Raw genomic sequence first — 11530 nt, forward strand, 5'->3', positions numbered from 1 at the left:
AGTTCAATCGTACATCGAATACATGAATGCATATATACCAAAGCCTAAGCATACGTAAGGATAGACACTAGAGAAGCAGTCATAAACTAGGACACAAACACACAGTCCTAATACACCCCCTCAAGCGCAAGGGCGTGAGGAAACGACATTGAGCTTGAACCGTAGGTCTCCAAAGCGAGCCGCAGCCAGAGGCTTGGTGAAGATGTCCGCAACCTGATCCTTGGTAGAGATAAAGTTAACCTGGAGGTCACCGGACGCCACCTTGTCACGAACGAAGTGATAGTCCACCTCAACATGCTTGGTCCTGGCATGAAAAACGGGATTAGCACATAAATAAGTTGCCCCTAAATTGTCACACCAAAGCTTAGGAGGAACCCCTGAATAAAGACCAAGCTCTCGTAACAGCGAGACTATCCAAGTGACTTCAGCAGCTACATCCGCTAACGCCTTGTACTCTGCTTCAGTAGAGGAACGCGCCACTGTACGCTGCTTGCGGCACAACCACGACACCAAATTGCTACCAAGAAACACTGCATAACCACCCGTGGACTTACGGTCAACCGAACTACCAGCCCAGTCCGAATCAGAAAAGGCATGCAAGTCATCTGAGCCAGACACACACAACCGTAAACCAAAATCCAAAGTGCCCTTGACGTACCGCAACACACGCTTCAGCAGCAACCAGTGCGAGACCGTAGGAGAGTGCATGTGCTGGCACAACTGATTGACCGCATAAGACAGATCCGGACGCGTAACTGTAAGATACTGCAAAGCACCCGCTAAGCGCCGATACTGCGTGGGATTATCATAAGCGTCCTCAGAGGATGACGCAGGCCGAGAAGCCGAGACCGGAGTGGCAAGAGGCTTACAATCAGACATCCCGGCACGATTTAGAATATCAGACATGTACCGACGTTGAGATAGAAGCAGACCACCCTCGAAAGGCACTGTTTCAATCCCAAGAAAGAAGCTAGGAGAACCCAAGTCACGCAACTTAAAAGCAGAGGCTAACCGCTGCATGAGACCAGCTACAACCGAAGAATCACTGCCCATCAATAATATGTCATCCACATAAACGAGAAGAAAAACCTGAGCACCATTACATGAATAATAAAATAGGGAAACATCGGTTTTGGAAGCCTTAAAACCAACAGACAGCAAGAAATAGTGCAGCCGTTTAAACCATGCCCTGGGAGCCTGCTTCAAACCGTACAGAGAACGCTGCAACAAACAAACATAACCTGGAAAATCCGGATCAGAATAGCCAGGCGGTTGCCGCATGTAAACCATCTCCTCCAAATTCCCATTCAAAAACGCATTATGAACGTCCAGTTGCCGGAGAGCCCAACCACGAGAAAAAGCAATAGAGAGCAATAACCGGACCGTGGTGGGTTTGACCACGGGACTGAATCTGTCAAAATAGTCCTCCCCAGCGACCTGATTAAAGCCCTTGGCCACCAGCCGAGCCTTATAGCGCTCCACAAAACCGTCAGCCTTGCGCTTGGTCCGGAACACCCACTTACAACGAACAACATTCATTCTAGGAGTCTCCGGCACCAACCGCCAGGTGTGATTATGCAGCAAGGCATTAAACTCCTCGTCCATAGCCGTTCGCCACTCAGGATGAAGAATCGCCTGAGAATAGCAGGTGGGGTCAGCAGCTACAGTGGACACCAGAGCCTGCAGAGGACCATCGAGAGGCATGTGACGAAGAACCATCGAGTGATGACGATGCTGCGGTCTCCCCGCACCACGGCGCCTCGTAGCCCGGACCGGAGCAGACACAACCCCCACTGGATTACCAGAGGATTGATCAGGTGCAATAGTAGGAACAACCGGAGAAGGCAACGGTGCAGCAGCAACCGGCCCAGCACCCCACGGCTCCAATGAACCAACCGCCACAGGTGCCTGCAAGGAAGAAGACCTGGCAAAGGGGAAAACAATCTCATCAAAACGGACATGACGACAGATAAAAATCTTTCCCGTATCGAGATCCATGCACCGATAACCCCGAAACGACACAGGATACCCCAGAAAGACACACGGAGAGGAACGAAACGCAAGCTTATGCTTATTGTATGGCCGAACGAAGTGAGAAGGCTGGAACACATCACGCGATACTTCGGTCTCAAGCCTCTGAAGACAAATAAATTCTGATCATCCATTGAAATAGGTATCCCTGCCATCGCCAGCTCTTCGATCAAGGTCTGGGCACGACCAAGATAATCAGACGTGGAGCTATCACCCTGACGCAACCATTGGAGCTGCGCATGAAGAGCCAGCGTGCGAGCACGCGTAGAAGAACTGAAAGCGTTCTCCACCGCCTGCCAGACATCCCGCGACGTCGATCGGCCAACAGCAAGATACATCGTTTCCTCAGCAAGAGACGAAACCAACATGGAGAGAATTGACTGGTCCTGCTGCACCCACACGACGTAGGCATCATTCACCACCGGAGGGGAAACACTGTCAGCAGCAGGAATGGTGGCCGGAGGATACAGAGTGGAACCGTCGACGTAGCCAAGCAATCCTTGACCACGGAGGAAGGGAACTAGCTGGGTACGCCAAAACAGGTAGTTTCGCGAGGTGAGCTTGATCGAGACAAAATGATGAGCCGACGACATGGAAGGCGGAGCTACGGCCGGAGAAGCCTGACCAGCAGCAGACAAGGTACGCTCAGATAAAGCAACGGAAGATTCCATTTAGGATCGAAAACTCGCGACTGATACCAGATGAGTTTGTATATTCTGAATAGTTCAATCGTACATCATATACATGAATGCATATATACCAAAGCCTAAGCATACGTAAGGATAGACACTAGAGAAGCAGTCATAAACTAGGACACAAACACACAGTCCTAATAAAATTAATATATATATATATATATATATATATATATATATATATAATGAAAATTTTAGTGTATGTATTAGTCGGCATCGGTACCGGTACCTTTTGTACAGAGTATAACTTTGAAATTTTTTTATATATACTTTTAATAGTATCTGATATTGACATGGTGAACTTCTTGATATTTTATATATTATTTGTATATTTTCATAAATGCATTCAAAATTTACTTGAAATGCTTAAAAAGAAAAAAGACAAAGATAATGGAGGCATCACAAATGTTTGTTGGTTATGATTATCCAAAACCCACTTTAAGGTTTTAGCTTAATCTCAAGGGTTAGTTCAATCATGGTGAGATTGAATTCTTCTAACATTTACATCAAATTTGTCATTCTCAAACTAAGAAAAAAATAAAGAAAAGAATTCCATAAAGTAACAACAGACCAAACTTTAACTATAAGGAACCATAAATTAATAGACATCAATTAATTAACATCTAATCTAATTATTGAAAAACCAGATACAGCCAACGGCCACTGCTGAAGGGCATTCTTGTAATTTCGTACTCACTATCAAATAGCTTCAGCAAGCGTTGTTGCTGTCTTGCTGACGCCGACCTGCGAGCGGTAAAATACTGAAATCTGAAGAAAAAGCAAAGAAAAAAAAGATGGCAGCCAAAATTAGATTAGAAGATACCTCTTTCTCCTCCTTTCTCCTTGCTTTTCTCCCTGTGTTTTAGTTTCAGCTCAGTTTGCTGTATTTTTCAAGGAAGATAACTCTGAGTGGCATCTCCATTATTGTTTTCTTAGCTTCTACATAACCATTTTACATATTTCCTCTTTCTTGATATTGGTACGTTAATGATAGAGGTGTCTGAATCTGCTGTGTGGGTTTTCTTGAGAGTAAGTGATCCCCCATTGCCGGAAAAGGTGGGATGGAAAGTGGGTCGAGCTCAGGTATGGGGGAGAAGGTGGATAGGCGAAAGGGTCAGAGAAAACCGGAAAAGATTGAGCCTTTTGTACCTAGACAAGGTTATGACCCGAGAGACTTGAAATCTTGGGCCAAAAGGACTGGTTTTGTGTCCACCTTCTCTGGGGAGACCGACACGGCAAGTCTGAGCGGGAGAGATTTCAGTGGGAGGAATCTGAACGTGGTGGCGAATGGGAATAGTAATAGTAATGTGGGGTTTGGCTTGGAGAGAGGGTTTGACAAGACTGAGTCTGTGTCTCCAAAGATTGAGCTTGACCCCATTTTAGGGAGGACTAGGAATAGAGGGGTTGAGATTGAGCCTGAGATGAGGCCTGCGGATAGGATAGCTAATAATGGGCGTGATGGGGGTTTGAGAAATGAGAATATGAGGGGTGAGAATGAGAGGAGGAAAGGTGAACTTGACAAAAACTTAAGGGTTCCAAATGAGGAGACTAAAGATGCTCTGAATGGTATTGCAAGTCATAACTCCAATGGTAATGAACATGTAGTCCAGCCAGCTACTTCAGCCATAGATCCAAAGAAAGAAGATGGAAATGTGGATTATGCAATGGAGATTCCTGATGGGGAGGATCCATCTTCTGGAGGATGGCTTCAGTCCCCAAGGATTAAGTGTGGACTAAGAGAAAATCCGGGTTATGGTCAGTATAAATGTTTGTTTCTTGAAGTCATGATTTTTTTTGCTTTTTCTCATTCTGAAGTTTCATATATTTCACAGTTTCACCCCTCTCCTACCTTATAATGCACATTCAGTAATTCATTAGAAATGTGATAATCCCTTGACATATGCAGTGTGGAGGAGAATTATATGCATAGTGTATATATTTGATTGTATACCCCTTGTACTTTGAACCACTTATATTCATGGTCTTTATACCGCAGTGGCACTTATCTACTATGGCTTGCAGCACTTTCTGTCGTTGGTTGGCTCGATTATTTTTATCCCGTTGATCACTGTACCTGCAATGGGTGGAACTGATGTAAGGGATTTTGTGCTCCAAACTCGTGCCCCCTTGTGTTTTCAAAATTGTGTAGTTCTTGAAATTCTCATGTCTTTCTTTTCAAATGACACAGAAAGATACTGCTACCGTAATTTCCACAATGTTGCTAGTAACTGGCCTTACTACAGTGTTGCACTCATATTTTGGTACTCGGCTGCCATTGGTTCAAGGGAGTTCATTTGTGTTTTTGGCACCTGCATTGGTGATCATAAATTCTGAGGAGTACCGAAACCTTGCTGAAAATGTACGCTTAATGATTTGTGTTGTCATGTTATATTGTATCTTTTGGATGAATACTTTATAATGTCTGTTTGTTTCAGAAATTTAGGCACATAATGAGGGAGTTACAAGGAGCTATAATAGTTGGTTCAATATTCCAAAGCATCTTCGGTTTCAGTGGCTTGATGTCTCTTTTTCTAAGGTAAGTTTAAATTTCTAAAAATACCATTTTTTTTTTTTTTGGAATTACTTTGGCATATTTGAAATTCGATAACATCATATTGCAGGTTGATAAATCCTGTTGTGGTTGCTCCGACAATTGCAGCAGTGGGTTTATCTTTTTTTAGCTATGGCTTTCCGCAAGCTGGTAGCTGCGTAGAAATTAGTCTCCCCGAGATAATACTAGCCCTCGCTTTTACACTGGTGAGCAACTTTTAACAGAGTTTAGACTTGTAATTTGCTTAGCAATCAATTTGTAGCTTTTAAGTGTATATCTTGTTATTCTATCTGCCTTTTGGTTCGTTCGATGTTGAGTTCTACTTTTTTTCTTGCAGTACCTTCGGAAAATATCAATTTTTGGACATAGAGTGTTTCGAATCTATGCGGTAAGAGTCTTGTGCTCTTTTCTTGCAGTACCTTAGAAAAGATGTTAAATAGCAACAACATTAAACGCATTGGATGTAATACTGAATTTTCTTTCTATTAGCTCCCTGTTTGGTAAAATAGTTAGCATATAGGCCAATTTTGGCTTATTTGACCACTATTAGCTCTGACTTGGTTAAAAAATCAATATAAGTGTTTGATTAATTAGCTTTTTGTAACTCCAAAATGCTAAAATTCAAAAAGTTACTCAAAGCAACTTTTTCAATTAGCTTTTTGCGCAAAGAAATTTACCAAACAGCTATCAGCTAACAGCTAATTTACACCAAACACCTTTCTACAATCAGCTAATGTTATCAACTAGTTATACCCTCTAATTAACCCAATCAACTAACAGCTATCAACTAACAGCCATTATTTACCAAACATGGAATCTGTATCAGAAATTATTTAGTTTTAATTTTTCATATTTTCTCCCAAAAACTTTCTGCAGGTTCCATTGAGTGTCGTAATGACATGGGCATATGCATTCTTCTTGACGGCTGGTGGGGCATATAACTATAAGGGCTGCAGCTCTGACATACCGAGTTCCAATATCCTTATCAATGCATGCAGAAAGCATGCATATACAATGCAGCATTGCAGGACCGACGTTTCTAATGCTATGAGAACTGCTGCGTGGGTCAGAATCCCTTATCCGTTGCAGTGGGGCATGCCTATCTTCCGGCTTAGGACATCGGTCATTATGATAATTGTGTCGCTAGTTGCTTCTGTTGACTCGGTAAGTGATCAGAATTCAGAAAACGATATTCTATTTTTGGAGTTTGTATGAATTGCGTTTGAGTTTCAAACTGAAGCAGAGTCGTGGTTTAACAGGTTGGTACTTATCATTCTGCATCTTTGAGAATGAATCTGAAACCTCCGACTCCAGGTATTGTAAGCAGAGGGATCGGTTTAGAGGGGTTTTGTAGTATACTGGCTGGACTCTGGGGAACGGGTTCTGCATCAACAACATTGACCGAGAATGTGCACACGATTGATGTCACCAAGGTAGCGAGCCGAAGGGCTCTAGAACTCGGATCGGTTTTCTTGATCCTCTTCTCTTTTGTGGGTATGCATGTTAAACCATCTTTCTTGAAAACGAGAAAATTACCCAGAAAGGCTATGTTACCCAGATTCTTGTTGTGTTTGATAGGGAAAGTGGGGGCTATTCTTGCTTCTATACCTCTGGCATTGGCTGCTGCGGTGCTATGCTTCGTATGGGCTCTGATTGTTGCTTTGGGTTTGTCGACATTGCAATATACCCCCCAAACTGCAAGTTTCAGAAACATTATGATTGTCGGTGTTTCTTTGTTCCTTGGTTTCTCCATCCCAGCTTACTTTCAGCAGTATCAGCCCGAGTCGAGCTTAATTTTGCCTGGCTATCTCATTCCTTATGCTGCAGCATCAAATGGACCAGTTCACTCGGGAAATGCACAAGTTAGTAATTATATTACTCTGTATTATAAGGCCATGAGCTAGACTAGCTAATTGATTGGATTCAGTCTTTTAGTGTGGTTTAGCCTATGTGCATTATAGCCTAGTTTTTGCCATTTGCAACTAACGTCTTTTTCTCTATGATAACTGTTGCTAGTTCAATTTTGCGCTAAACGCACTCATGTCCATGAACATGGTGGTGACGCTCTTGGTGGCATTCGTACTAGACAACACTGTCCCGGGCACCAGGCAAGAGCGAGGTGTGTACATATGGTCAAATACAGAAGATATAGCAGCAGATCCGTCTTCCTTTTCAGACTATTCACTACCAAGTAAATTCGGTAGGTGTTTCCGTTGGGCAAAATGCTTAGGTTTATGAGTGTTAAGTGTGGCTATAAAAACATACTTCTACTTGAACCATAGCCAGTAGGCAGCGCAGTTAGAACAGATAATAGATGAATACGAATCTTCATTCCCTTACACAAAACCACTTATCTCACCAAGAAATGGTATCATTTTGTATCTTTACAAGCAAGTGTAATACAGAAAATGCAGAAAATTGCATATTTTTGCATCAATGGTCAATTGATTCTTGCAAGATATACACTCTCTTAGAGGATTTCATGTACAGTAAAGTTAGCTGCTTTCTACATTCTCTAATGTTTGGCCATTGGCAAGTGAAAGAATCTTAATTCTTATGATGGAAGTGCTGATCTCTTGTTTTCCCACTCGTGGATTAGAGAACGCAGATTGTGGTTAGGTGTAAGAAGCTTGTGTTTGAGTTCCAAATTTGTCATGGGCGACATAGAACAACCGGTTCTCAGCCATTCTTCTATGGCTTCTAGCTCATAAGAGAATCCATCTGCTGCGATGTGAGGGTTCTTCATGATATCCTGTTCCAATGAATGAATAAGAGCAGTTATAATCTAAGATTGGGTTAAGGTCACTCAACTGAAGCTCTAAACGCCATCAAAGTGGACCGAACATGTGTTATAATCTAAGATTGGGCCAAGGAAAGTTGTGATGAATTAGAAACCTGGAATATGGGGCAGAAGAAAAGACTAGGAACATCTTCAGAGTCTTCTTCTTCCACTTTCACATCACTTTGATCTTCCTGTGCACATTCTCCACCAGCCACTACTTCATCAGCTTTCTTCTTCACCTTATTCATATCTCTGGCCACCATTGCCATGGTCAATTCCTTGCCCAGATTTTCTTGATTGCTCAGACATCTTCTTGCTATATTCCCAAGCTCCACTGCTAAATCCAAAGGCCATTCTCCACCCACCTGATCCAGCACCCCAATGAGGGCAGCCTCTTCAACCAACCCTGCCCAGTTCCTCCCTGTGAGAAGCTGCACTACTAAGTTCCCGAAACCCCTAACATCTGCTCTGCTACTTGGCACATCGTAACACGGGGAAGGCCTCAAACCATGGATTTTTGCCACATTGTTTCGATCAAGCAGGATGCTTGAGGGGCTAAGCTTGCCGTGAAACATTGGTCTCGGTTTGGCTTGATGAAGGAAGGACAGGCCTGCACAAACCTCGGCTGCAATATGTATACTTGCATGCCAGTTTAGAGGCTCGTTTCTTCTTTTAGAATTTCTGTTGGTTGAGAAGAGAGTGTCTCTCAAGCAGCCATTGCGCATGTACTCGAACACTATGCACTTCAGCTCAGAACAGAACCCTATCATGGATACTATATGAGGATGCCTTATGCTACTGAGAAGCTTCACCTGAAACAAAAATGGTGAAAGTTCAGTATTACTGTGTTAAGAGTCCCACATTGAAAATATAAGAAAGAATAGTCATGAGTTTGACTATCTAATTGATTGGATTCAGTCTTTTAGTATGGTTTGGCCTGATTATAACATGGTATCAGAGCCTGTTGGTCCACCTGATGTTGGAAGGTTTCTTCGGATAATGAAGTGCTTTTATGGTACAACTTGATTGCAACCCTCTCAGAATTCAAGCAACCTTTGTACACATTTGTCCAATTGCCTCCACATTTTAGCCTCTGTCGTTCTGAGAATTCGTTCGTAGCAGCCCTTATTTCTGCAGCACTAAACTGCCTGCAACAAAAGCTCGGCTCACCTAACCTTTTAGCCTCTCCTATTGCATCTTTTTCTTTGCAGAACTCAATCCTACGTCGCAACACATCTCTTTGCCTTCTCAGATTCTCGATTCCCTGAACCATCTGAGTTCTTGTTCTCACCGCCCTCTCCAGCTGGATCTCAGCATGCGATTTTTCCTGAGAGGACAACTGAACCTTGCTTGCGAGCTCACGTTGCAGTTCCAGAATCGAGTTCAGCTTAGCTCTTTTCTCCTCGACTTCGGTCTGCAGTTCATATAACTCCTCCTTTGCAGAGTCTAGCTCTTCCTCCAGATGAGCCCTTTTCGCCATTTCTTCGTTTATGCAGGCTTCAAGATCCTCAGCCTAGGGACCGTAAAATGTTGTTCAGTCTTCAAGATCCTAAACCAAATGGAACTCTTAAGTTTTAACATTTGGAAGCTCAAACTTACCCGGCTTGCACACAATCTGATAGCCCATTCAGCCTTGGCTTGTCTCTCAACAATGGCTTTTGCTTCTTTTTTGTTTAGCTGAACCACTTGCTGGACCTCCCTTATTTTTGCTTTCAAAGCTTCAATCCTTTCTTTTGTGGTCTAACATTATGCAGAAGTCATGAGTTAGAAGTATAAGCAGAAATGTTTTCTGGACAGGAAAAACTAACCAAAAAAAAAAACTGACCATATTTTCTGGCATAGTTGGTTCCTTGACACAATCTTCTAAAGGGTCATTTGCTGCATCACAATCTGTTTTCGAAGATGACAATTGACTGAGATAGAGTTCAATCTCACTTTGATTCTTCTCCCACTGATCAGCTAAGCCATTGCTCACTGATGAAGATGAAGAAGAAGAAGGTGAATCACAAGACCTTTTCTCTTTATCTGCAATTTCTGGGAGCATTATTCTTTCTAACAGAACTTTAAAACCATGCTTCTTCTTTTTCTTTTCTCTAGCCCTTCCAATCACCCCTCCTACCTCATCCTTTATCACACTTTCACCATTCTCTTCTATTAGGAAAACCAGTTTCCCTCCAAACACTACAAATAACTCACAGAAATCCGGTTTCTGGTTATGAATGTGAAACAATCCCCTTAATGCACTTCTGGATTTCCTAAACAACAACATGAATCAAGAAATGAAAAGAGGGAGAGAGACATAAATAAACAAGAAACATGGGAAAGTGCAGGCATACCATAATAAAGGTTTCATGAATGTTAAGGACAATACTAGTTTTGTTATCTGGAGACTAGAGATCAAATCCACCATGATCTTTTCAATGGATCCATCATGTCTCTGGATCTTTAGAATTTCAGCTTTAACCTATCAAGATAACAAAATTGAAGAAAAAGAAGAAGAAGAAGTGTATAGTCTATTTTAGCTAGTGGTTAAAAGCTTATCTACAAGGAAACAAACCTTGCCACAAAAAGCTATGTAATTGGCTAGAATCTTATCAGTTTTTGCTTCCTCATACTTGTCAAGATCTTTCAATTTCTCCTCATTGACAGAGCTAGAAGGCAGTCTCCCAACTAAACCAGAGAGAACAAATACATGTCAGTTGTCACCCTTCTCAAGATCATCAACCCAGAACCCAAAAAAAAAAAAAAAAAAAAAAGAAGAGGGAAGACTATAATAATGGAGTCAATAAATGATTTTTGGAATTTACTTGGAGTATACACATAATCTCTGCAAATAGTATTAGCAGCATAGAGAATGAGTATGGTGGTTGATTGGGAGGAGCAGTTTCTGAGCACCCACTCTAAGCTCTGAAAACCATCATGCACATCTTCCCCAATGCCCACATAAACTCTCTCTTCTTTCTGACTCTCCTCCATACACTGTCTCTTTCCTCAAGCTGGGCTTCAGCAATGATGGAGAAGGGAAAACCATAAATGTTCTTGAAACAGCATGTGATTGCTGTACACAAAAAAAAACAATGAATTGAAAGTGACCCGGCAAGGAGGGGGAGAAGATAATTTGTTTGAACTCCCAAATAGTTGTGGCCGTGATGAATGGTGTTCCTTTGGGAATGTGGAAAAGAACATGCAATGCAATGAAAAGAAGGGAATTGGAAAAAAGAAAAAAGAAAAAAAAAAAAGGTAAGTCTGCCTTTTTGACAATGGGACTTCACAAATTTTCAAAAAGGAACTTTGGAGGATTTAATTTGCTTGGCATTAGGCGTGTTGTTTGTATATGTTCTCTTATTGGAGTTTTAGATTCTTGTGAAATTAGAATCACGGGTTTAGCTCAATGATTTAGTAGTCAGTATATTTAGGATAAGAGATTAAGATTCGAATCGGGGGTATTTGGAAGAGGAGACTAAGATTCGA

At 42.1% G+C, this 11530-nt stretch overlaps 2 protein-coding genes across 3 annotated transcripts; one reads left to right on the top strand and one right to left on the bottom strand.

Annotated features, from left to right (window-relative positions):
- Positions 1-3490: 3490 nt before the first annotated feature.
- On the top strand, positions 3491-7738 carry LOC109180495 (nucleobase-ascorbate transporter 11). Its single transcript, XM_019330117.1, has 10 exons — positions 3491-4481; positions 4723-4820; positions 4915-5085; positions 5162-5262; positions 5348-5483; positions 5615-5665; positions 6154-6441; positions 6537-6771; positions 6856-7139; positions 7294-7738. Exons 1-10 carry the CDS (start codon positions 3788-3790, stop codon positions 7513-7515), a joined length of 2280 nt encoding a protein of 759 aa, XP_019185662.1. The 5' UTR covers positions 3491-3787; the 3' UTR covers positions 7516-7738.
- LOC109180494 (putative U-box domain-containing protein 50) lies at positions 7675-11319 on the bottom strand. 2 transcript variants are annotated; one of them, XM_019330116.1, is made up of 9 exons: positions 10867-11319; positions 10617-10729; positions 10396-10523; positions 9885-10314; positions 9659-9799; positions 9033-9572; positions 8283-8871; positions 8173-8246; positions 7675-8029 (listed from the first exon to the last, which is right to left on the bottom strand). In XM_019330116.1, exons 1-9 carry the CDS (start codon positions 11033-11035, stop codon positions 7832-7834), a joined length of 2382 nt encoding a protein of 793 aa, XP_019185661.1. In that variant the 5' UTR covers positions 11036-11319; the 3' UTR covers positions 7675-7831. The 2 variants fall into 2 exon arrangements, with proteins under 2 accessions (XP_019185661.1, XP_019185660.1); XM_019330115.1 differs by having other exon boundaries at positions 8173-8871.
- Positions 11320-11530: the final 211 nt, after the last annotated feature.

The sequence above is a fragment of the Ipomoea nil genome, unplaced genomic scaffold (genome assembly GCF_001879475.1).
Source record: "Ipomoea nil cultivar Tokyo-kokei standard unplaced genomic scaffold, Asagao_1.1 scaffold1026, whole genome shotgun sequence".
Taxonomy (NCBI): Eukaryota; Viridiplantae; Streptophyta; class Magnoliopsida; order Solanales; family Convolvulaceae; genus Ipomoea; species Ipomoea nil.